Below are 26,876 nucleotides of genomic sequence, written 5' to 3'. Positions count from 1 at the left end.
AAAAACAAACTGATTCTATTTTTATTTCATGCAGATTTCCAGTATTTAAAAACAAAATTGTTAAAACAAAAAAAAAAAAAAAAAAAAACTCGACTGTTGATTAAGTTCTATTTCGAAAAAAAAAACAAAAGAAATTTTTACTTTTTTTTTACTTTATTGTTTTCTTTTGGTGATTATGCAGAGATGGAACATGAAATTTAATTTTTACGGTATTTTTTTGTTGATTAAATCGTTATGAGAAACTAGTCTAGTTGAATTTTCAAAAGTAAAAGAAAAAAAACATTTCTTAGTTATTTCATTTCAGTTTTTCGGTATGTTTTCTTTATTAAATTGTTACGTGAAACTTAGACTAGTCAAAAAATAAACAACAACCAAAAGAAAAGGTAAATATCTGGTTTAATACCATAATAGCCCCAACCAAAAACAATTGTTTTTTAAGGAGGTTTTGGGGTCGCTGACAACGAATCTGATATTCAAGCCCGTCGCAAATTTACTGTTTGCATGGTATTAACACCTAAACCCTGGGACAACGCGCGAGCGCATAAACGAATTTACATTAGGTCAACCTCCACACTTTTCTTTAAAGTGATGACAAGTACTTTTCCTGATATTAATGCGTTTATTATCCAGTGTATTGCGTGTTGTTTTCACTGGTCGCCATGTGTTGTTTTTGCGCGCGCGGAGACAACACATGGCAACCAGTGAAAACAACACGCACGCATTAATATCAGGAAAAGTACTTGTCGACGAGCGACGACCAATGTAAATTTGTGTATGAAACACTGCGCGCTCGTGCGTAGTCTAAGCATTCAGGGGTTAATACCATGCAAACGGTAAATTTACAACGGGGTTGAATATAGTTCATCTAGTATATAAAGGCCAACAAGGTCCATTACTTGTGCAGAGTCCGAGAACTCATTGTGACGTCAAAGGTGAGGTCCCTGTTTTTTTCTAGTCCATAGTTTGTTATCATATTTTATTAGAGTCCTTCTTGCTAATCTTATAATGTCTAATTCTAATTTTGTAATGCTTCATCAAAGAGATTGGGTGAAATAGAAAGGTAATAGGAATCTATATCAAACATAAGGAATTTTCTATTTCTGCCTTGGGGTAGTTTACTGAACCATCCAATTATCTCTTCAGATGATTTCTATAAGTCATGGTGAATGTTGGATTTTATGTTAGGTAGGATTTCGTCTAATATTTTTTTGCTAATGTTTCCTACATCTGAAATACATGGGGAAATAAGTCTAATGCTAGGATTATTATTGAATTCTGGTTTATGATCTTTTTTAAAACGTGGGCACAGTGATGTGTACCCCTCTATCTTATCCTGTATGTTCATTTTTTCACTTAGGTTTCAGAGCTTATATTATTCAGTCCTTCATTACATGCTACTCTGTAGTTTTTATTGAGTTCCTTCATAATTAAGTTGTTGTAGGTTTCGAAATTCATGATGTATACATTCATGGTTTTGTCTGCTGGAATCATTAAGTTTGGGTTATCTTTAATATTTTTAAAGGTAGGGTTGATTTTTTTAATTGTTGGGTTCATGTATTTTTGTTTCTTCTTGATTTTTAGGTTTTTTGTTCATTTTAACATGTCTAATTCGAACGTCTCCAAGGCAGGAATTATTGGTGGAAATTTCCTGGATTTAATTTTATATTTTCTATCATATGGGATATCTGTGCTTTCATTTTCAGTGGTGGTTGTGTAATTCAGGTTAGCTTGTGTGTTCCCATTAGTACCGTTTTCCTCTGTACTTTTGTGGTGGAAGATCCTCCATTGAATTCTTTTAATAAAGGAATTCACGGCCTGTACCATGTCCATCATGTACATTTTGTGTATTGGAATTGCTGTTTTGGGGGCTGAAAGTTATTTCTTCTTTAATCCACATTGTAAACTAGTATAACGTCTCAGCTCAAATCGAGGAGTAGGAAAAATTTTCTTTTTTCTTTATTTTATATAAAAGCATTTTTGAAATTTTGTTCATTTCAATATATACAGTTTTCGTTTAACGGGTGGAGATTGTTATGATACAAACTGAATCACCGTCAATTTTGAGTGAAGCTCAATGTGTCTATTTTATAGGTGCAGAGCATATATAGTGCAAAACTTTGTTGAAATTCAAAGACTTACTTTTTTTCATTTTTGTAACTTCAGTTTATTTCATCTTGGATTTCTTCATTACAGCTGTTTCGTTAGTGGGATGGCAATTTTATGATTTTATGTGTTCGTAAAAATATCTTGGTTCCTACCAACTTGTCAGATGTTGTTTCCATTCGATGTTGCCAACAAAAAGTTGATTTTGTACATGAGAAATCTGGTGCTTGGGGAGAATAAATCTCATCCCCACGTTGTTACAAGTCGGCCATCTTGGGTGTGAAGCTAACTGAAATGTCTGTTTTAAACCATAATTTTGTATATTTTATTTATTTATTTTCATTTCCATTTTTAAATAATTTTATTTCCACATTTATGTGTGTTTATTCTAATATTCATTCTGTTTGGTTTCGGATTCTTATTTATTAGATAATATTTTGGATTTCAGGGGTGGTCACACTCATGGAATGTATTTTTTATTACTAGAGTTGCTTCCCTTATATCTTTTTCTATTATACGTATTTTCCTTTTCTTTAATTGTTTCTTTCTTTGTCATTTTATTTATTTTTAATTATATTTATCTAGTTTTTTAATTATATTCTTATGTTCCATTTTGTTGTGTATATATATGTGTGTGTGTAATCTTGTATGCAATTTTACTATTTGGTAAAGTTATAACATAAAAGATAAATTTCTCTTTTCAAAGAGCTCAATAGTGCGATACTACAGTTGTAAATATTTTCTTAGAGATATGTTAGTAGGAACAGATACTAATATAGTTACTCATTTATAAAATGTTGTTTTTAATTGGTAATACGTTGTGTACAATTGTTTTAGCCTTGCTGTTAGCATATAAGTGTATAATAGTTAATTAATTATAATTTTGCACAACTGGGCTTCATCAGCACATAGAAAAAACAATTTTGTCAAGAGTTTCACATTCCATGAAACATAGCAAGTATTCATTGTTTTTTACACAAGATATATATAATGCATCAAACAGACTTCATTTGCATTTTAAATTAAAATACATTTGCCTTACAATATATCCACGACATGTGTACTAGTGGGTAGCTGGCATTTCTTTACTTGCTTTTGCCTGTCCTTCATATTTTTCAGATCTCAGTAAATTCTAGGCTTAATTATAAGGGTTACAGCAATATTTTAACAATCAAATTTATTATTTTCCATTAATAAAATTTTCTAAATTATTTTATTAATTATTTCCAATACACGTGTTATTATTTCCAGCTTTAAAACCAAATAGTTTAGTAAATCAGCTAATGTTTACAGTTTTGCATGAGCTAACATTATGCAGATTTTGTTAAAGTTTAAGGTTAGTAAAATAAAAGGAGACAACATGAGAGCATATGCAGATTACAAGGAATGCATACAAAAAGCATGTGAATATATATATATATATATATATATATAGCCATAATATATATTTTCCAATAATATAATATATAAATAAAATAATAATAAAATAATATAATATATATTTTCCAATACTTCAGGTCTTATTGATTCAGAGATTAATATCCTTTGAGTAAAATGCCATTTTCTATAGAAAGCTTCTCGATAAGACTAGCACGATTGAATGTCTTTACATAGTTCTCCGTGAAATATTGGCCAACCTTGAAGACTGTCACTACAGACCACACAGTATAGTATCAGTATTCGTAATTTGACAGATGTACATTAATTTTTCAATAGAGAATTGTACAAAGTTTACTTGAATGTATAAATTAATGACTCCTTTATTTTTGCTTTTTTTTTTTTTAGAGAAGTCTCCATATTACATTTGCCAGTAGCATCTCTTTGCCTGGATGGTATTTGATGAGCATATACAATTCCTGGAGTCTTAACAGCATTCATTGAATTCGTGGAGATGCAGTGATTAAATTCTTGAGACAAATCATTCCCAAAGGTGTGTGGTCATTTTCAACTTCAAACGAGTAGCCATAAATAAATGAATCTACAGTTAAGAGGTCCACCTCGATATTTGCATAGCGTTGTTCTGTTTGGGTCAGGGACTTTGAAGTAAAGGCTATGGGTTTGTCATTTTGCATCACGGTTGCTCCAAAGCCTCTAAATGATGCATCGATTTATATTATGAACCTTGTAAAAAGGGTCACAATAACAGAGTGGCATTTCCTTTATCTTTTGCAGTGACTTCTGGTGACTATTGCGCCACTCATAGCCAACCTTCTTCTTTAGGAGTTCCCTGAGGTTTGCTGTGAGGTCTGAAAACCTAGGAATAAAAGGTGTCATATAGGTAATGATTCTTAGTACCTTTTGTAGCTGTTACATTAATTGGACTGGGGAGTGATTTTATTTCCACCATTTTTTGGGGTCTGATGTATCTCGTCTTTGTTGAAGATAGCACTGAAGAAATTGACTTGCTTCTGGTTGACAGCACATTTGTTACTGTCAAATGTGAGACCTGCAATCTGTGCTGAATTCTACTTTACTATGATCACATTAGTCTTCTGTTGGAAAACGTTTAAGGGCATAACTAAACCAAAGAGCGTTCTTCCGAAACAATATCTTCCTAAGGGACAATCGAAGGTAGTTAATAACCGTGGCTCCTTATCTAGCTTTACAGACCAGCAATCGTTTTTGCCATCAAGAGTATAATTTAATACAGGATAGTTTGTGGGAGATTTCCTCCATTGTTGATGTCTTATAGTGGCAATGCATGATGTTCTTGTTTAGATTTTTGAGGTGAAGTTCGCTGTTGCTCTTGCATACATTCACAATACTGTTAACCCAGATTGTTGGCTCATTAACCTTGCAGATTATTTCCTGGGATAAAATTTCATCCAGTTCTGTTCTTATTTCATCCCTCATGTGGATGGAGCATTTCGTCAGTGCCTGAACTATAAAGTGATTATTTGGTCGAAGCACGATGTGGTATTTTCCTGCAAAGTTACCAACCCAATCAAATTGATCTGGATATGCTTCCATCAGATCTTTTGTTGATTGTGGGTGTTGATTGAAAGAGCAACTGGAGCAGCTACTTCATAATTGACTGGGGCACACTTTGTTCTTTGGATGGAACAGTGTAAGGTAACTAGCTTCAAGTCTGGGAGGGAGGGAGTCCTAGTATAGTAGATCCCTGAGAGGTCACTACATAGAACTTCATGTACCTCCATTTACCCTTGAATACAAATTGAATTTGTATGGATTCATGTTGTGGGATACTGAATCCATTGTAAGCAGCGAGAATTTTTCTATGTCATGCCAGGACATGGTTGTTCATTTTGGTCTACACATTCCGGAAACATTTGTTGGAATATGTATAAGGGGAGTATATTTCCTTTCGCACTTGTGTCCACCTTAATTTTCAATTCATACACTCCTTTCTTGTTTGGTAGGATTACATCTAATGTGGCGAATGTCTCTGACTGAGTGCTCTGTTGAATGTGTTTTTTAACTGAATAAAAGGACATTTTCTCAAAGTCGTAATATATCTGGTCCTAAATATTAACAAAGTTTTGTCTGTTTTCATAAGCATACTGTATCAATGTGAAGTCTTTGTTTTTAATAGACCTGTTAGTCTGTGGCTGTTTGTCAGGGTTCCTTTTTACTGTTACACACCTTAGTCTAGTGGTTTTTCCGATCACAGAATGAACATGTGCTGCCTCAAATTTGGTAGTTTCCATTTTGATGGATATGTCCACATTCACCACATGTGTCTGTATTCATTGATCTGTGCTTTATTGCATTTACTTGGCTGTCCTGTTTCTTTTGTAGTTTGCCTATCTGTCTCATACAATTCACAGAGGCCTCAAACCTTCTATGTTTGGGCATAGACATTGCCACAGTATTGCTAAGTAGTTGTTTTTGTAATTCCAGGTATTTTGTTTCAGCAATGATTTGATCAGTTACTTAGTCTTCCATCTAACACTTGTCCCTGAACTTGCATTTGAATCTGCAGCTTGCATTTCGCTACAAAAATCATCAATGTTTTTGGTTTCTTTCTGTGCATAATGTTGCAAGTAGAAGCATGTGATTCGAAAGTTTGTTTGTGGCTCTATTTGTCCTCAAAATTTCTCTCAAATTGCTGCTGGACTCCACCTATCAGTTTCGTTTTCAAATGACCACGAAATTATACTGCCTTAAACCCTTCTCTTTCAGATGAAAATAGACTCACTTTTTTCTCTTAATGTTTACAAAGACATAAGAAATATTAGAGATTGTTTTAATCACCACAGATATAAAAATTACCTTTATTACTTCCATTTGCTCAAAAATTGTTAATATTCACAATTCAACTACAAATTAAAAATGACAAAAGCATCTGCAATTTTTTGTATTGTTTACGCTTTGTTCATTCCAAGTGTAACACTCATCACTATTTTGGTACCCATGCCCTGTCAGGAATTGAAAATTTTCTGCTACACAACATTAAGAGCCATCGAAAAACATTTCAATTTAATTTTAATTTTTGAAGAAAACTTACAATAGAAATTGAAATAGAAAACATAGTCTTGCAAAATAGTAGTTTAGAAAATGCTGTATGTGCTAAGTGTGTGCTGTTTGTGTAGGTAGTGTTCATTGTTTCCTATTGGCACTGTAAACCCAGGGAAAAATATTACATGTGTTTGTGATATGTACATAAACATATATAAATTAGATAGCCATGTTAATAAAACAGGTAATTTTTTTTCTAAAGCTTGCAAAGACATAAGAAATATTAAGAGATAGTTGCATCATCAGATATAACAATTACTATGAGCTATTCTTTCTTATTTCCATTCAACTGCAAAAGTATTAATATTGTCAATTCAACTAAAATTTAAACATGACAAAGCATCTGTAACTTTTTTTTGTTTCTGACTTTGTACATCCGAGTGTAAATGCCAAGGTCCTTTTGGTATTCATGATGTTATCAGAATTGAAAATCATTTGCTCCACATCAAGAGTGATCACAATCAGTTTCCCTTCGACGATAGTTCAAAATTTGAAGTTTTTACCATTAAATTCAAAATACAGATTGGTATAATCTATATATCTATAAAAGTGAGAATGTGTGTGCATGAAGATACTTCTCAACCTATATACTCAATGAACTTTTAATAAAAATACTACAAATTTGGTATATCGGGTATTCAGACTTGTGGAAAACTTTTTAATAGGCTTCCATGTGGAAAAAAAAGGGCTGCTAAGAGGGTCAAAATTGAACAATTTGTACACGAGAGTCATCAGATTTTTATCTGTTGTTTCATGAATGGTTTATGAATGTATGAATGGTTCAAATGACATTATTTATGTTAAGAATAAGCAGGTTGAAAACACTTTTTAAAAATCATGTCACGCTGACCCAATGATTATGGTACTTAACTCATTGTCTTTAGGTTTTCTCTTTAGGATCTCTGCTCGAGTATTTTTTTACTTACAAAAAGTGAACAGTTTAGAAAAACCTTTCTCACATGCACATCTCAGTTCTGTATGAATTAAAATATAATATTTGTTTATTTTACAATTGAGCAATGCTGGGTAGGCTGCTAGTATTGTTATAAAATCTTAGATTTTCATTTTTTGTTACCATTACCTCTTTTTTCTTCTTTGAATTCTCCAAAAGTGTCAATTCATACTATTTGCGATTGAACAATTCTTCATTAGCAGAGTATAAATGCCAACATCCTTTTGGTATCCATGATGTTGCAGGAATTGAAAATTTTCTGCTCTACAACATCAAGACTCATCACAATAAGTATCTCTTCAATGATAGCTCAAAATTTGAATTTTTTATTATTAAACTCAAAATACAGATTGGCATAATACTGCTATAAAATCTTAGATTTTGATTTTTTGCGACCTTTACCTTTTTTTTTCTTCTTTGAATTCTCCAAAAGTGTTGATTCATACAATTTGCGATTGAACATTTTTTCATTGGCATGAATCTTCAAATGTCGTTTTAAATTTCCGCGTTGTATGAAGGCCGTCCCACAAACATCACAAAAATATTGTTGCCTTTCCGTATGATCTGCTTGGACATGTTTTTGTAAACTTTCACTTTTCAGAAATTTTATGCCACAAACTTTACAAACATATGTGCCATCTTTGTCAGGTGTGTGTGAGTGCTTTTTTAAAGGTGACCTTGAAATGAACATAGCTCCACCTGAGTTGTATGTATAAAGTTCTCCTTTGTTTGAAGATTCTGCAGATTCACCTGAACTCTTGCCAACATTGGAATCATTCGCATTGGTAGAATTTGATTTTGTAGCTGTGTGTATGCGCGCATGAATTTGCAAGTTAGATTTCCGTGAAAATGCTGATCCGCATATATCACATGTGTAAGGCGTCTCACCACTGTGTATGCGCAAATGCGTTTGCAGATTAGATTTACGTGAAAATGCAAATGCACATACACTGCATTTGTAAGGCCTTTCCCCACTGTGTATGCGTGCATGTCGTTTCAGCGTTGAGCTGTCAGAAAAAGATGCATCGCAGACTTCACAGACGTAAGGTTTTTCACCAGAGTGGATGCGCAGATGTCGTTTTAAGCTGCCATGTTGCAAAAATGCAGCACTGCACACTGTGCACACATGCGGTTTAACGCCGCTATGAGTTTGCATGTGTCGCTTTAAATGTCCGCTCTGTTTGAATGCATATCCACACATTTTACAAACATGCGCTTTTTCACCAGCATGCATCTGCATGTGGCTTTTCAGCTGTGAACCTGACGCAAACAAACACTCACACAATGTGCATGAAAAGAGTTCATCAGCTGTATGGAATCTCATGTGCACATCTAATTGCGCAGCATCGATGAAAGCTGATTGGCAAACGTCACAAAAATATGGATCTTCCTGCGAATGTGTCCGCATGTGCGTCTTTAGATCGGATTTTCGTGCAAATGTAGATGCACAGACATTGCAAGAATAGGGCCTTTCCCCAGTATGTATACGAACATGTCGTTTGAGTGTGGAACTGTCCGAGAACGAGGATGCACACACTTCGCAATGGTATGGCTTTTCACCACTGTGAATGCGGAGGTGGCGTTGGAGGTTTGCTTGATGCTGAAATATCGAGCCGCATTCCACGCAAGAAAATGTCTTTTTGTTGTCAATCTCACTTGACATTTGGTACATTTTTGACTCAAAACTTTTTTAAGCAATAAATTGGCTTATAGGTGCTGGTCTAGCCACACTGAAAAGCTGTGTTACAGCAAAACAGTTTTTTTATGATGACTATATATATATATGTGCTTGGAATCGGTGCTGATTTAGCCACCTTGAAAAGCTGTGTCATAGCAAGCTTTGCATATTTTATAAAAATAAAACAAAAAATGAATTTTAAATTCCTAGTGATACCAAGTTCAACACAGACTTAGCACTTGCAACTGTCCAAGAACAAAGATGTGCACACTTCGCAATGGTAAAATTTTTTCTCCACTGTGAAAGCAAAAATGGCATTGGAGATTTGCTTGGTGTTGAAATATCAAGCCATATTTCATGCAAGAAAATGTCTTTTTGTCAATCTCACTTGGCATGTACATTTTTTACTTGCAACCTTTTTAAGCAAGGGAATTAATTGGTTTATAAGTGCTAGTGTAACCAGATTGAAAAGCTGTGTATATATATATATATATATATATATATATATATATATATATATGTGCATGCCTGGAATAGGTGCTGGTCTAGCTACACTAAAAAGCTCTGTTAAAGCGAAAAAGTCTGCTTATGGATGACTATATATATATATATATATATTAGTCTAGGAAGCTCTGAGCATTTTATAAAAATAATACAACAAAAAAATGAGTTTAAATTTCTAGTGATACCAAGTTGCCACACAGAGTTAGCACTTGAAACTGTCCAGGAACAAAATTGTGCACACTTCACAATGATAATGTTTTTCTTCAGATTAGCACTCCATGCACAGAAATGTCTTTTTGTCAATCTTGCTAAGCATGTAGATTTTCAACTCATAACTTGCACATTTCTTTCATCTAGTGAAAGATTAAATCCAATAATCATAAATTCTGGAACTCAAAATTAAATCCACATTTTACAGTGTTGTGAAATTTTGATGATTTTCTATTTCAATCCATCGCAATGACCAATCTGTGAAAAAAAAAAAAAATTAAAGGTTTTATTTAATAGTTGAGCTAATCAGTATTTTTATAATTAATGATAGTAAAAAAGAATAATTACGTATGCAAATTCAGTTTTGTAAAAATCTGGATTATTTTAGCATATTTATACATTTCAAATGTGTTGTCTAGTTTACATGTCATACTAAATAAACTTCAACATGAAATAGTTCTCCATTTAATATAAAAATAAAACCATTTTTATTGCATTACGTTTACACTTTACAACCCAATTTGTTATAAGATAAAATCAATTAATTTAATAAAAATTAACAAAAACTATTTGTAGAATTTTTGACGCATACCCCGAGTTCAACTTAATTTTTTAAAAATACAAAAAATAATTATTTAATTTACTCTTGTACAAGGTTTTGTTTTGTTTTATCCAGACTTCAACCTAATTATAAAGACCAAAAATAAAGAAAAGTCTTTGATCAAAAATGTCATATTCCAAAAATCACGAAAATTAATCAAGTATTTTTTTGTATAATATAGAAAATCATTTTCTTACAATTTTTAGCGATTTTAATAGTAACTCACAGCCATTACAAGACTGATTGGTGAAAGAGAAGCATAGGCGACTCGGTCTGCTGTGATTGGTGTCAGATAATAATATTATGCTTACTAAACCAGACTTTCTGTTCTAGTAAAAATAAATAATTAAATCGACATGAAAGAAAATATGTAAAACATTTGTACACATTTTTATTTTTTTAAATATATTCTATAAAAAAGCAGATTCCCAGTGATGCCAGGAACTAGTGCTGAAAATTAAGAAGTTACTGATGTGACGAGCATGTGTGGAGTTGTTCAAGATTATGTACTGTCAAATCATCAGAGGTGTTTGGGTTTGAATCAACCAAGTTGTTCAGGATTGTGTCATGTAGAATCAAGGGAGATGTACAGGTTTGAGTTGACAGAGTTGTTCAGTATTATGTCAGGTCACATGGATGCAATTGTTTAAGATTGTACTGCCATGTGTGATGAAATTTTTTCTTTCTCTCTTCCCTCAAAAAGCAAAAACCAGCAGGAGTTCTAGCATCACAGTTAACAAAATACATTAATACAGTAGGTACCGCCAAGGTGCACCAAAGATTTAATCCCCATATATGTAACATGATGTAACTAATCTAATTTAATATATTTTTTGTACAATTTGAAAGAAGTTTAAAATAAACTAGTAATATTTAAAAAAATATTTTTCAGCGTACAAAAACAATGAAAATGCGTGATTAAAATTGTGTTTACATTATCGATGCAATAAAACAACATTCCTATGTAGTGATTATTTCAAAAGCATAAACATACTTGTGTTTAAAAAAATTAGCAAAAAATTCAACTACTGGTTCAATTTTCATTAAATTTTCAATACTTATTCATTTTTAAATTACCCTATATTTTAATAGTAGTTTTCACTAAATATATTAAGGAAATATATATTTTTAGGTGTTTTATCCTCTCCATATTTCATGTTATGAAAACTAAAAATAAATTTAGGTTCATAAAAACAACATTTTATAAATCTGAAGAATTTAAATAATAAAAAATATTTACACACACACACACACATATATATATATATATATATATATGAACCTATTACTTATTTCACTTACTTTGAAGTTGTAAATAATATATGGGCATGAATATCAATATTATGTTAAAAAATCAATATTTTTTCAATAGTTGAACTACAACAAAAGAAACAGAATTCTAAAAAGTAATTAATTTTTAAAATATTTAAATATTAAATTCCAGTATTTCGTGATGTGAAGTCTTAAACAGAAATTTTAGTTAGGTCTCCAATATTTAAAAAATACAGAAAGTGACTATTTATAATGTTAAATTAGGAAATTTAATAACCTAAGAAAAATCACTTTTGATTTGATGTTTTAATTGTAGTAGGGGCAATTATATTTTAGTGCCTTTTTAAAAGTCATGTACAGAGGCCTCATGTTAATTAAATTAACAGTCTGGTTGTTACAGAATCTTAATTAAAATTAATTTTATGATATTAACTCTTGTCAGTGTAGGTTCTTAAAAAGAACTTATTTATTTTACAAAAAGTGTCTTATATCATTTTTCATTCGGTTTGTTTTGTAAATGACTATCTATATACCTATATAAATGAGAATGTGTGTGAGGACATTTCTCAACCTATATACTCAACAAATTTTGGATTTACAGACTTGAAATTAGTATATAGCGTATTCAGACATGTGGAAAAATTTTAATCAGCTTTCATCCGGAAAAAAGTGCTGCTAAGGGGTCAAAATTGAAAAATTGGTATACAATATGATCGAATTTTTATCTGTTTTCCAACTGTTTCACAACTGCGTATGGCAATACACAATACGTTTAGTATAAGTTGCTTTAAAAACACATTTTAAAGATCCTGTCAAGTTGGTGTAATGATTATCGTACTTGACACAGTCTTTAGGTTTTGGTTTCGATCTCACCTCAAGAATTATTTTTATTTACAAAAAGTGAACTGTTTAGAAAGAACATAATACTCGCATGCATATATTTCAATTTCATTTTGTTTTGTTTTTTTACTTCATTTTTTTAAAAGAAATTTAACATTATGCTTAATACCAATGGTATTTCTGTTTATAATAAATAAGAATTCTGCATGAATTAAAATATGATATTATGTGTATTTTATGATCGGGCAACGCCAGGTGGCATGCTAGTTTATTCATAAATTTCTTTTTAAAAACTTAGTTAAATGATTATCTTTTAGTTTACATGTATATTTGTATTGTTTTTTGCAATTTTTTATGTTTCTTACAGTTATATTGATATCATTAACAGTAACATTGACTGTAGATTCTTTTTTGTAATATATGAGAAATCATTTTTTTATTTAGAAATCATTTTTTTATTTAGAAATCATTTTTTTATTTAATTATTAACATCTACGATTTTTTATTTAATGAAAAATAAACAAAAACTTTTAGCCTACTCTTATTTTCACTGTTTTTTCGATGAGTACTGTTGGAATTTTATCACCCCTTCTCAGGTACATGCTATTATAAAAAACCTAGACACCTCTAAAGCATGTGGACCAGATCTCATCCCGGCTGTGCTATTAAAAAAATGCTCTGCCGAGGTTGCTCCAGTTCTGTCCAAACTTTACAATAAATGCCTTAACGAATCTTGTTTTCCCGACTGCTGGAAAACTGCCTCTGTGGTACCAGTCTTCAAGAATTCTGGTGAAAGAACTGACCCACTAAATTATCGCCCCATTAGCCTCCTCCCGCTTTTCGCCAAAATATTTGAGTCCTTAGTTAATAAAGCCCTAGTCCAGCACCTAACAGCTGCTAAACTCTTGACTGACAAACAATATGGATTCAGGCAAGCCCGTTCAACAGCAGATATCTTAACTGTAGTTTCTGAACGTATATACCGTTCATTGGATAAAACAGGGGAGGGTAGAGCGGTGGCCCTTGATATATCTAAGGCTTTTGACAGGGTATGGCACGATGGTCTTCTAAGGAAAATTAGATCATATGGAATCACTGGAAGAATTCATAACGTAATTAAATCCTTCTTAAGTAATAGAAAAATCAAAGTTGTCCTCGACGGACGTACATCCAAACAATATGACATAAATGCGGGAGTGCCTCAGGGGTCTATCCTTGGACCTCTATTGTTCCTGATATTCATAAACGACCTCCCTGATAATATTGTTTCGGAGATGGGTATATTTGCCGATGACACCACTCTCTATAACAGATATGAGGGGAAAACAAATGAACACATATCCAAGAAAATGGCAGAAACACTAGAGGATGACCTCCAATCCGTAGTGGAATGGGGACAAAAATGGTTGGTCTCATTCAATGCTGCTAAGACTAAGCTTGTTTCCTTCAATAACTACAAGAAACCTTCTCTACCACCAATAGCAATGGCCAAGAACACATTGCCTGAAAGTACTTCTTTTAAACTCCTCGGCCTAACGTTTACAGGGAATATGAACTGGAATAGATACATTGAGAGCATTGCCAAGGCTGCTGCAAGGAAGGTTGGCTCCCTCTACCGTGCTAGAAAACTACTTACGCCTGCCAGTATCCTATACCTCTATAAGGCAACCATTCGCCCATGTATGGAGTACTGTTGTCACATCTGGGCTGGTGCATCTGCTGCTTGTCTCTCGCTCCTGGACAGGGTTCAAAGAAGAGTCGCAAACCTGATAGGTCCTGAACTGTCATCTAGGCTTCAACCTCTGTCCCATCGACGAGATGTTGCATCCCTCTGCCTGTTCTACAAATACTTTAATGGTGAATGCTCTGACGAACTGCAAACACTTGTACCTCCCCGACGTAACTACCCCCGACAAACCCGACAAGCTACTAAGTCTCATCCCTTTACAGTGGAGATCCCTAGGTGCAAGAAAGCCTTTTACTCCAATAGTTTCTTCCCCAGAACTGCGGGTCTTTGGAACTCCCTTCCGGGATTCTGCTTTCCCAACTGCAATGATATGCAGAAGTTCAAGTGTAATGTTAACAAACATCTTTCTACTCTTCTCCCTTCATAATGACCCCGCCAATTAATTCCCTAATAGTAGCCCCCTGCTTCAAAGTGGCACTGTGCCTTGTTTGGGGTGAAAATTGAATTAAAAAAAAAACAAAAAACAAATATTTAAAATATTGTTAATCAGAAAACTAACACTATTATAAATTAGCATAGAGCACAGGCAAATATTTTTAATATTGATGTTTTAATTTTAGTTAGAGGAATATTGAAACCATCCTCTCAAGTAAAACCTGGTTTTCCGGTTTTAGTTGGACATATAAAAAAAGGCAAAAGAAAACTAATACATTACAGGCCATAGCCAAATGGGCTATATCTTAAAACCAAAACAATGGTTTCCAATAATTTCATATTATGAAATAAGAATGATTATTAATATTTTCCAAATTACAAATACTGGTCTCAAAACAAAATGTAGTCGGAAATGCTACCAAAGGGAAAAAAAGTTACTCTTTTGTGATTAGACACTTAAAAAATTAGTACAAACCTATTTTTAGCAGCCTGTAGAGTCTCATGCAGACAAAAAGAATGAAAAAAAAAAAGAAAAAAAATGTCCACTTTTCTTCTTATAAGCTTGCGTTATGTTCAACTAACATGAAACTTAGATGTTTTCAGTTGGACATAAAAAGCTTGAACTTTCTGAGACTGAGTTGATTTTGGATGTGAAAATAGTAAATGCTGTCAGCAGTGCGTTGTGTTTTGGAGTTAAGAGTTTTGACAGCAGAACATCAAGATTTGGAGTTGAAAGTTTTTGGCAGGAGTGTGTCGAATTTAATCCTGGAAATTGTTATTTGGGAGTGCAGCATAGTTAACAATCTATCAAGATATGGAGAGTAGATAATACAGTGGATGTGTTATCGGCAGCTCCAGTAACTCTCGCTTCTCCTATTTTGTCATTCAGTCCTCATTCAATGAGTGATTTTTCTGACAAAGGGTGAAGAAAAAGCTGCTAAAAGGTCGGTAGTACTTGGTGACCAGTAGTCTGAGATGTCGGAAATTTTTCTGTCTCTGTCTGTCCTTGTGGCCATGTCACTAGTAAGGGTGCTGGAGGTAAACGTTTTGTCTGGGCTGACGTTATCCGCCTGATAGTCAGGGACCCGAACATTGGATTAACCACTAAGGAGGCTGTCCTATCAGCAGGCGCAAAGTACTGGGACTGCTGTATTGCCATTTGGTGAGTGGATCTGGACCATGCAGTAGTCTATGGTGGGACTTCTCGATGCCATACTAGTGGGTAATTGTTACAGCTTTACCTTTTCGTGTGCTCCAAAAAAAAAAAAATTCCTGTCTTTTTCTCTCTTACTTTCCCTCTCTGTACTGCTCTAACCAAGTATGCCGACCTATTCTACAAATCTCAAAACCTCAACATGAAATATCTCCAGAATAAAAACTCGATTAAACCTAGAACCCCATCTTCCAATGTAGACCCCTACTACCAGGTCTCCTTCTCCAACATCAGGGGTCTACGTTCCAACCTTCCAGAGGTTGAAACCCAATTACAGGAGACAAAACCGGACATATTATTTCCAAGTGAAACTGAAATAGGGCCAACCACTTCCCTAGATGAGTTCAAAATTAACGGATACTCTAATTTAACAGCTAAATCTGATACCCAAGATCGCCATGGGCATGGAATATGTGCCTACATTAAGGATGGCTTCCCGTGTGGCAGGGATATCTCTAGAGAAGATCCTAATTTACCCTATATGTGCTTCAGGGTTGCACTTGCTAACACCACTGCATTTATATTTGCCCTCTATAGGCCCCACAACAGTGGAGTTACTATCTTTAAGAGCATATCTGAGAAAAAAGACCACATACTGTCTTCACATCCCTTGGCTAACATCCACATCTGTGGTGACTTCAACGTCCATAACGTGGAATGGCTGACCCATTCAAATAAGACAGACGATGAGGGGAGGTTTTGTCATGATTTTGCCATTGCTTATGACCTCACTCAGATTGTTCGCGAACCCACCCGTGTGCCCGATACACCCGGTCAATATGCAAACCTCTTAGACCTTTTTCTCTCAACTTCCCCTGAGCTATGTTCATATTCCGTTCATTCTCCTCTAGGATCCTCCGACCACTCCATCGTATCAGTTAAGATAAAAACGAAATGTAAGAAGCCCCCAGACGTACCCCTCCACCATACTGTATACTGATACTCTATGGCTGACTGGGATAGCTTCCATACATTCATATCTGATTTACCTCTGCACTCCATGTTTAAAAAGGAAGTCTCCTATAGTATCAGATCTGACCGAATGGTTAATTGTAGGCATAGACCAATTCATACCATCTAAAAAATTTCAACAAAAACCTAACAGCCAGCCATGCTTCTCCCCAAAATGTGCTGCTGCTATCGCGCACAGAAATCACTTTTTCCATAGCTACCAACGTAATACATGCACTGAAACTAAAGCTGCTTTCAGGTCTGCCAGCAACCACTGTCAAAGAGTAATAAAAAATGCAAGAGAGCTATATGCCCAGTCTGTTAAATCCAAGGTAGCTGATCAGCGGCTTGGATCCCACCAGTTTTGGCAAATAACAAATAGGATCCTGAACAGAAGTGTGCGTTCTATCCCAACCATTATCAATGGACCAGAGGTCATCTCGTCAGCGTCAGACAAGGCCAAACTATTTGCAAAGAACTTTGCAGCTAATTCTACCCTATGCAGTGAAGGCCATCAACTCCCCATATTTCCTCCTGTAACACAGAACAAGCTAGGTAACATACAAATATCCGTGCATGAGGTTGCCAAGCTAATAAAGAACCTAGATTCCAGTAAAGCAACTGGCCCTGATGGCATCCCAATTATAGTGTTAAAAAAGCTTCAACCAGAACTTGCTCCCATATTTACGAAACTATTTAAGCACTGACTTAAAGAGAAGTGCTTTCCGACTCCCTGAAAGACCTCATCAGTTTGCCCTGTATTTAGGAATTCAGGTGATAAGTCATCTCCCTCTCAGTACAGACCTATAAGTCTCCTGTGTGTTATGAGTAAGTTGCTGGAATCCATATTAAATAGAGAAATAGTCAACCACCTCAGCAGAAACAACTTTCTTAGTGACACACAATATGGTTTCCGCTCTGCAAGATCTTCTGCAGATGTGCTGACGGTTAAATCTCACAGGATTAGTGAATCTCTTGACAAAGGCTTCCTTTCTAGGGCAATTGCTCTTGACATATCAAAGGTCTTCGACAAGGTATGGCATAAGGGTCTACTTCACAAGATTTCCAGCTACGGTATAACTGGAAATGTTTTCTCAATCATTAAATCATTTCTCTCCGATAGGCTTATAAGAGTAGTGGTAGGTGACAAAAATCGGAGGCCTGCAATATAAATGCTGGAGTGCCTCAGGGGTCAATCCTGGGCCCAACTCTCTTCCTGATCTACATCAATGACCTCCCTAAACACATACTTAAATCATTCGTTGACATCTATACTGATGACACGACCATTTATGGCAACACATCAAAGGCTGTAAATGACAAAGTTCTCTCTGATCTCGAGCGCGTGGTTCAGTGGGGGGAAGATGTGGCTGGTTACCTTTAATGCATCCAAAACCAAACTCCTATCCTTACATCATCCCCAGCTGGCATCAATTGTGATCGTCTGAGAGAGGCCCCATGTTTTGACAAGCTTCTGGGTTTGACCTTTACTCCTGATCTGAAATGGAACACGTACATCAAGTCTGTTGCCAAGGTCGCTGGAAAGATGGTGGAATCCAGAAGATATCTCACTACTGATGCAATTCTCTATCTATATAAAAGCCAAGTACGTCCAAGGATGGAATACTGTTGCCATATCTGGGCAGGAGCTGCTAAAAACAGCCTATCCTGCCTTGACAGAGTACAAAATAGACTTCGTGGCTTAGTGGGGGATGCCCTTTTCTCTACCTCTCTCCCACAGAAGAGACATTGCGAGCCTATCCTTGTTTTATCGTTATTTCCATGGCAGATGCTCATCTGAACTCCAATCTCTGGTCCCCCCCTCGCCAATCTTTCACGAAAAACACCCGTCTAGCTGAATCCACTGTGAAAAGTTTCACCCACTCTTTATCTGTGCCTAAATCAAAATGCGGATTCCATGAACAAAGCTTCTTTCTTAGAACTGCACGCCTGTGGAACTCTGTTCCGTCTGCCTGCTTCCCACCGGACTACAACTTGGATGTGTTCAAGTCCAACGTTAACAAATTCCTAATGAACCGCCCCCTTAAGTAAACACTTCATCAAATCTCCACACTAACGTAATGTACTTGAAATAACCCTTATCCCTGAGTGGCTTCCGGGCCTTGATAAGTGGAGATCACTGTGTAAAAAAAAAAAGAAAAAAAAAAGGTAAATATAAAACTGTTAACACTTGATTGTTTTAACCATATACTGCTATATGTGGAATGTCATATGAATTTGGAAGTTGAAACAGACTTTCTGAGTAAGGACTTTACATTTGTATAGAAATAAATGTAAAAAAAATATCATTAGTTTCATCGTGCTACATATGTTGTGGCAGACCTAACCTATGTTACCTACTAATAGACGATTCTAATCGCAATAAATATCTGAAGACTAAGCTGTAAGGTGTGTCAATGTTCAGTTGGCCAACCTAGGTTATTCGTCATTTACGACAAACAACCCACCTATTGTATGCTTTGCAATACATGTTGTTACTTTATTTTGGTGTTGTTTTTCTTTGTAACTCTTTAACAGGGCTATAACAGTGGCAATGTCAGATTTCAAACTCAAATTTAAAATACCCCAACATTCAAAAGCACTCATGGCAAAAAACTGAATCAAACCAAGCAAGTGTTCAGAAAACACGGAGGAAAGGAGAAAGAGAGGAACTTGCGACAAACAAATAAGTGTATTGCATACTCATGGAAAGTAGCAATATTTTCATTTTTTTTTCACTTTGTTTGGGACTATCATGACATCTTGGCACACCCATAAATAAAAAAGAAAGAGAAATATGAACTGTTCATGTTTTTTTTCTTGCATCATTAAATAAGTGTGTCAGCAAACTTTTTTTACTTACCAAAAAAAAAAATTATATACAGTTTTCAGCTTTTTTCATCATGGTCAATATTTTTTTCTGTTCTATGATAAAGACATTTGCTTTGAAAAAATATTGAATATTTCTGTTGAGATATTTATATTTTCTTGTCTACAAAAAAGACATTCTTTTTTAGAAGAAATACTCTTTCCAAGGAATTTTTTTTTTTTTTTTTTTTACACAGTGATCACCACTTATCAAGGCCCTGAAAGCCACTCAGGGATAAGGGTTATTGCAAGTACATTACGTTAGTGAGATTTGCTGAAATGTTTACTTAAGGGGGCGGTTCATTAGGAATTTGTTAATATTGGACTTGAAGACAACCAAGTCGTAGTCCGGAGGGAAGCAGGCAGACGGAACAGAGTTCCACAGGCGTGCAGTTATAAGAAAGAAGCTTTGTTCATGGAATCTGCGTTTTGATTTAGGCACAGATAAAGAGTGGGGGAAATTTTTCACAGTGGATTCAGCTAGACGGGTGTTTTTCGTGAAAGATTGGCGAAGGGGGACCAGAAATTGGAGTTCAGATGAGCATCTGCCATGGAAATAACGATAAAACAAGGACAGGCTCGCAACGTCTCTTCTGTGGGAGAGAGGTTGCAGGGTAGAGAAAAGGGCATCCCTCACTAAGCCACGAAGTCTATTTTGTACTCTGTCAAGGCAGGATAGGCTGTCCTTAGCAGCTCCTGCCCAGATATGGCAACAGTACTCCATCCTTGGACGTACTTGGCTTTTATATAGATAGAGAATTGCATCCGTAGTGAGATATCTTCTGGAGCGGTAGAAGGATCCCACCATCTTTCCAGCGACCTTGGCAACAGACTTGATGTACGTGTTCCATTTCAGATCAGGAGTAAAGGTCAAACCCAGAAGCTTGTCAAAACACGGGGCCTCACCCAGACGAGAGCCATCCATCACAATTGATGCCAGATGGGGATCAGAGCGTTCATGATGTAAGGATAGGAGTTTGGTTTTGGATGCATTAAAAGTAACCAGCCACATCTTCCCCCACTGAACCACGCGCTTGAGATCAGAGGAGAGAGAATCAGAGAGAACTTTGTCGTTTACAGCCTTTGATGTGTTGCCGTAGATGGTCGTGTCATCAGCATAGATGTCAACGAATGATTTAAGTATGTGTTTAGGGAGGTCATTGATGTAGATCAGGAAGAGAGTTGGGCCCAGGATTGACCCCTGAGGCACTCCAGAATTTATATTGCAGGCCTCCGATTTTTGTCCATCTACCACTACTCTTATGAGCCTATCGGAGAGAAATGATTTAATGATTGAGAAAACATTTCCAGTTATACCGTAGCTGGAAATCTTGTGAAGTAGACCCTTATGCCATACCTTGTCGAAGGCCTTTGATATGTCGAGAGCAATTGCCCTAGAAAGGAAGCCTTTGTCAAGAGATTCACTAATCCTGTGGGATATAACCGTCAGCACATCTGCGGTAGATCTTGCAGAGCGGAAACCATATTGTGTGTCACTAAGAAGGTTATTCCTGCTGAGGTGGTTGACTATTTCTCTATTTAATATGGATTCCAGCAACTTACTCATAACACACAGGAGACTTATTGGTCTGTACTGAGAGGGAGATGACTTATCACCTGAATTCTTAAATACAGGGCAAACTGATGAGGTCTTCCAGGGAGTCGGAAAGCACTTCTCCTTAAGGCAGTGCTTAAATAGTTTCGTAAGTATGGGAGCAAGTTCTGGTTGAAGCTTTTTTAACACTATAATTGGGATGCCATCAGGGCCAGTTGCTTTACTGGAATCTAGGTTCTTTATTAGCTTGGCGACCTCATGCACAGATATTTGTATGTTACCTTGCTTGTTCTGTGTTATAGGAGGAAATATGGGGAGTTGATGGCCTTGGTCGCATAGGGTAGAATTAGCTGCAAAGTTCTTTGCAAATAGTTTGGCCTTGTCTGACGCTGACGAGATGACCTCTGGTCCATTGATAATGGTTGGGATAGAACGCACACTTCTGTTCAGGATCCTATTTGTTATTTGCCAAAACTGGTGGGATCCAAGCCGCTGATCAGCTACCTTGGATTTAACAGACTGGGCATATAGCTCTCTTGCATTTTTTATTACTCTTTTACAGTGGTTGCTGGCAGACCTAAAAGCAGCTTTAGTCTCAGTGCATGTATTACGTTGGTAGCTATGGAAAAAGTGATTTAAAATTGTATGTTCAATGTTCAATTGCAAAGTTATTAAAGGAAACGAAATACTGTTTTCTTTTCCCCTAGTTGTTCCCAAAATACTAAAAACTGGCTAATCTGAACATGATTTTGTTTAATTTCTGTAAATTCAGTATTTTACTCATTATATAACAACAGACACCATTACAAAGTACATTGGAACAATTATTAAAACTGCAAATTGAATAACAACAATGTGCAAAGGAAAGACAAAATGTGTAGAGGAAAGACAACATCAACAACAATTATTTGAACACCAGAAATGCTCAGATGAAAGACAACACCAGCAACAAAAACCATTCATGAAGCTAGAGGCTCAACTCTATGAAAATCAATTGGACATGTAAGAGCTGGTTACTCAAGTCATAAAAAATAAGTCTACCGATAACACTACCACATTTTCATAAGATTCAATATGGAATGCCATTGACAATTTCTGCTACAGACCTCAAGAAAGTAAATAATTTTGTAGAGTTGAATGTGATAATCAAAGCGGAAAGTGCCCCTGTGTGTGTGTGTCATGCGGTCATACAAGTTACCTTTGGATGGGATCTGAGAGAAAGAGAAATTAAAGATGGCAGCCATGGATTTATAAGCTGTAGTCTTGTGGAATCTCATGAGATCTCATCTTCCACTGCACATGTATGCAAATGGAATGGGTTTAGTTTTCTGATAAAATGTCTGTTGGCAGAGGCAGTGGGGAGAGACGTGCTGAAAGTTGAGAGAGAAAGTTGTCAGTGATGAATTCTAGCTGGACTTTTGCGTATTGTATTTGGTTTATTTTGTTTTGTTGTTTACCAGCCCATGTAATGCCTGTTTATTTGGCTGAAATAGCTGGGCTGGTAAACAGCAAAATGCAACTCAATTCGAGTTCAGACCTTTTGATAGTAAATTTAAATAAGTGGAAGAAATTAAATAAACCCACAATGCTAAAACACACAAAACAGCAAAGGCTGTTAATGGTATGCAAATTAACTTCGAAGGTGAATTTTTAGTCACCATCACATTACTGGGAAAGCCAAAAATTTAAAACCTTATATATTAAGGAATAGCACTAACCTACTTGAGTCGAACTAGATTCATGAATTTAAATTATGGAACTAGCTAAGCAATAAATTTTGCAAAATGAAAATAAAAAGTACAATAGACTCAAATTGAAAAACAAATTAAAAGTAAACTTTTCTTGTTCAAGACAACAAAAAGCAAAACAGAAGGTGCAAACAAACTGATACTGTTGCAGACCAAACAAAAGTAGCTCTCCCCTAAAGCCTGAGCACAAACCAAGAAACCAAAATCAGGCAGGGTACTTTATTGTTAGTCCTAAAGTGATGACACACTTGCCAACCAACCCAGTCGTAAATATCTATTTGACTGCAGCCAATTTTTCACCGGATATGAAAACTTCAGATACACCTCAATAGGTACTAGTCACAACTCTATTTTTCTCAATATTGGAACATTATTTACCAAGAGTTACTGTCATTCAAAGATATGTGCAGCAAAATAACAGCACTCAAATTGTTTTTCCACAATATGAAAGAACTGCCAAACCATTTTACCCCATATCTTTTCAAAATAGACAGTTTATCAGGTTAACAACATTAGTGGAAACCCTTGGAACAATATCGCCCCTTGTCTGATAGATTATTACAAGCTGAGTCTTAATTACTTGTAGCAGAGTCTATCCATGCAAGTAATCAATTGTTTTATTGAATTCTTGCAATTAATATATGAGAAAATGGCAAAGAAAAAATTTTGCCCTGAATAATGAATCCCCCAAGAAGTAGAGTCTATTGAAACCATCTACGACACATCTGATATTGAGCCTCCCCAAATCACAGCAGGACCTTGATGTTTGGGCAGGGAAAGGAAAATCACTGAGCTATTTATGGTCTACTTAAAGAGTAAAAAATACTGATATACTATCTGGTTATCAGCTTGAGAGGGGGAGGTGTTGTGGCAGAACTAACCCATGCTACCTACTAATAGACTATGCCAATCTCAATAAATACCGGAAGACTAAACTGTAAGGTGTCAGTCGACACCCGACACTTGTACTGGGCTGGTCACTGAAGTGTGGTGTCTGCACAGATGCTGCACTCAAATTAATTGTCCTTAGTCAATGGAGGGGGAAACCTTTCTATACTAAGGCAATTTCATTTTTGCAGAATGCCCCTTTTGAGGGGAGCTGGTTATCTCCCACATTTAACTAACCTTGTGTCACATTTTGTTTTGTGGGAAACAAATAAATAACCAGTTAACTCGGTACTTGTACTGGGCTGGTCACTGAATTGTGTGTGTGTGTCTGCACTCAAATTAATTGTCTTTAATCAATGGAGGGGGAAACCCTTCTATACTAAGGCAATTTTATTTTTGCAGAATCCCCTTTTCAGGGGAGCTGGTTATCTCCCACATTAAAAACAACCTAGTGTCACATTTTGTTTCGTGGGGAAACAAATAAATAATCAGTCTATATTCGGTGGACCAACCTAAGTCGTTCGTCAGCTACAGCAAATAACCCACCTATTGTATGCTTTGCAGTACATGTTACTTTATTTTGGCATCTTTTTTTTTCTTTGTAAACCCTTAACAGTATCCCTGCAATTTGTGTCCTAGATAGTACCCTCTCCATGAAAGTGGCATTGTGCTTTGTTGGAGGTAAAAATGCAATAAAAAAAAGTGTGCTTATAATCTGATTATTTTCGTAGTAAATACACTTAAAAGTTATTTATATATTAACCAATATAAACATGTTTTCAATATTTTTTATTTTAAATAATACGATTTGCAAAAAAGGAATAGTGCTTATGCACTTATATTACCGTGCTATATTTTAACTAGTATTTTCAAGGTCAAGTTTTATTATATCTTTTTTATTAAATTGTTAGGTAAAAGTACAGAATAATTGCAAAACACTTCTCCTTCCCATGCTAAGAACGGTTTTCTAAATAATAACTTTATTATTTCAGCACAATAACATAAGTGCATAAGTCCCCCCCCCATTTTTTTTTTTTTTTTTAATAATAGTTTCATTTTGCAAATGACAGCTTTGGGCAAAACCTTTGTAAACATCGGGTGATGGAACTTGAAGATAACCAACTTATTAATACGTTAGTTGTTTCGATAGATTTATTGCATAAGGAAAAATATCAGCCAAGCGGATAAATAAATAAATATTTTAAATTAATTATTTTTCTTTTTTTTATAAATGTAATATTTACGTAAATATCAAAATCTAAGAAACCAATAGCAAAATCGCCACTTCAATTAATCAATTTTAGCGCCGATGAGCATCCATAGAGTTGACAGAATTTCAAGCACACACCAAATGATGATATCGCCGATAGTGCGTAAAACGTTGTGATTTCTCACAAGAGAATATATTAGATATTCTCATAATACAAATATATTAGATATTATTATAATTAAAAATAAACCCCAAAAACATTGTTTTTGTTTTGTTTTTTCTAAAATAAAGAAATCAAATATTAAAGTAATATATTTTACATAATAAAAAGTTTCCAATGTTTTACAGCTTTAACAGCCAATTTGATTATTTTTAACTAAAACAGAAAGTTCGGTTTGGTTAGCGATACATTTTTTATATAGATACGAAGGCGTACTTCGAATCACCTAGACTTTTGTTTCGCCAATCTGCTTTGTAATGGCTACGAATTACTATTAAAATCGCTAAACTGATTTTCTATAATATAAAAAAAAAACTACTTGATTAATTTATATGATTCTTGGAATATGACTTTCGTTCCTTGAACAGTACATGCATCATAAAGATTTTCTTTTTTTAATAAGGCTGAATTCTGACTTTGCATCAAGTTTTTATCTTTTAAAAACTTACCTTTGTCTCGCTTCGTTTCCTTTGTAAGGAAAACAAATTTGGATTTTCAGAATCTTTTTTCTAATCATTTAATTTTCTTTTTCAATATTTTTTCTAATAATTTAATTTGACATTTATCGTTCAATTAATAATGTAAGAAGTTAAAATTAATTTATGGAAAAACATGAAATAATTAATATTTCTCTATTTCCGAGAGAAAGAGGTGAGATGTGAAGTGAGTAGTAAACATGAACCGGTGTCGACACTTTTTGTCACTTATAAAAAAAAAAAAAAAAAAGGATTACGTAAATTAGCTTAACGAAACATTTTCAATATTTTATTTGCTTAACCATTTACGGAGATTTATTAGAACGGCCAACAAAAAATGGATGAAAAATAAATTTATAACAAGTAAATGTTACTAAAGGAAAGATAAGTAATTCTTACCTACCTGGATAAGATTTTATTGGGGGGGGGGTCTTCCTTATTAGAGCGAAATTCAAAAATATCGATTAAAAATATTATTGAGTTTTGCTAATAAAATAAACAGAACAATCGGAACAAGGGGGGTAATTATCTTAAAAGTTTGAAAGTCTTGGGCCAATTTAGAAAAACTTAATTTTCGCTAATTGCCTTCGAAAACTGTTTTCATAAGTAACTTTTTTACCTTAAAGTGTGTCAAGATATGGATTATTTTGTTTTCTTAGTCTTTACATACTTTTAGAATTCTGTGTCTGCTCTTCGCAGGACACGTGTGACAACGTAGAAGCCTGGAGACTGACTGTCCAATCCTTTTTAGGTCAATCATCGGTCAGAGAGAGAGAGAGAGAGAGAGAGAGAGAGAGGGGGGGGGTGAGCGAGCAGCAACAGCAGAAGAGAAAAGGGAATAGATTTTGGGGTATCTTGGTTAGTTGAGTTCTTTTAGAGAAAGAGAGGATTAAAGAAACAATGTATTTTCTTCATGATAGTAGTATGTGGCCTGAGGTCACTTAGGTTCACTCCTACAATACTCTCCTACCAGATAACGGAGTGTT

The 26,876-nt window shown here is 34.9% G+C and overlaps 1 protein-coding gene across 2 annotated transcripts; it reads right to left on the bottom strand.

Annotated features, from left to right (window-relative positions):
• Window positions 1-377: 377 nt before the first annotated feature.
• Window positions 378-26,648, bottom strand: LOC145283473 (uncharacterized). Of its 2 annotated transcripts, none has more exons than XM_080132284.1 (2): window positions 26,510-26,648; window positions 378-10,184 (listed from the first exon to the last, which is right to left on the bottom strand). In XM_080132284.1, exon 2 carries the CDS (start codon window positions 9,204-9,206, stop codon window positions 7,899-7,901), a length of 1,308 nt encoding a protein of 435 aa, XP_079988410.1. In that variant the 5' UTR covers window positions 9,207-10,184; window positions 26,510-26,648; the 3' UTR covers window positions 378-7,898. The 2 variants fall into 2 exon arrangements, with proteins under 2 accessions (XP_079988410.1, XP_079988409.1); XM_080132283.1 differs by lacking the exon at window positions 26,510-26,648 and adding an exon at window positions 25,864-26,458.
• Between the last annotated feature and the right edge of the window lie 228 nt (window positions 26,649-26,876).

The sequence above is a fragment of the Euprymna scolopes genome, chromosome 8, assembly GCF_053919585.1.
Source record: "Euprymna scolopes isolate OS-2025 chromosome 8, ASM5391958v1, whole genome shotgun sequence".
Classification (NCBI taxonomy): Eukaryota; Metazoa; Mollusca; class Cephalopoda; order Sepiida; family Sepiolidae; genus Euprymna; species Euprymna scolopes.
Note: the sequence above shows the minus strand (reverse complement) of the source record. Positions and strands in the feature narration are given on the sequence as shown.

Excerpts from the sequence above, each read along its gene's own strand:
- LOC145283473 (XM_080132284.1), bottom strand. The coding sequence starts at position 9,206 with ATGTACCAAATGTCAAGTGAGATTGACAACAAAAAGACATTTTCTTGC.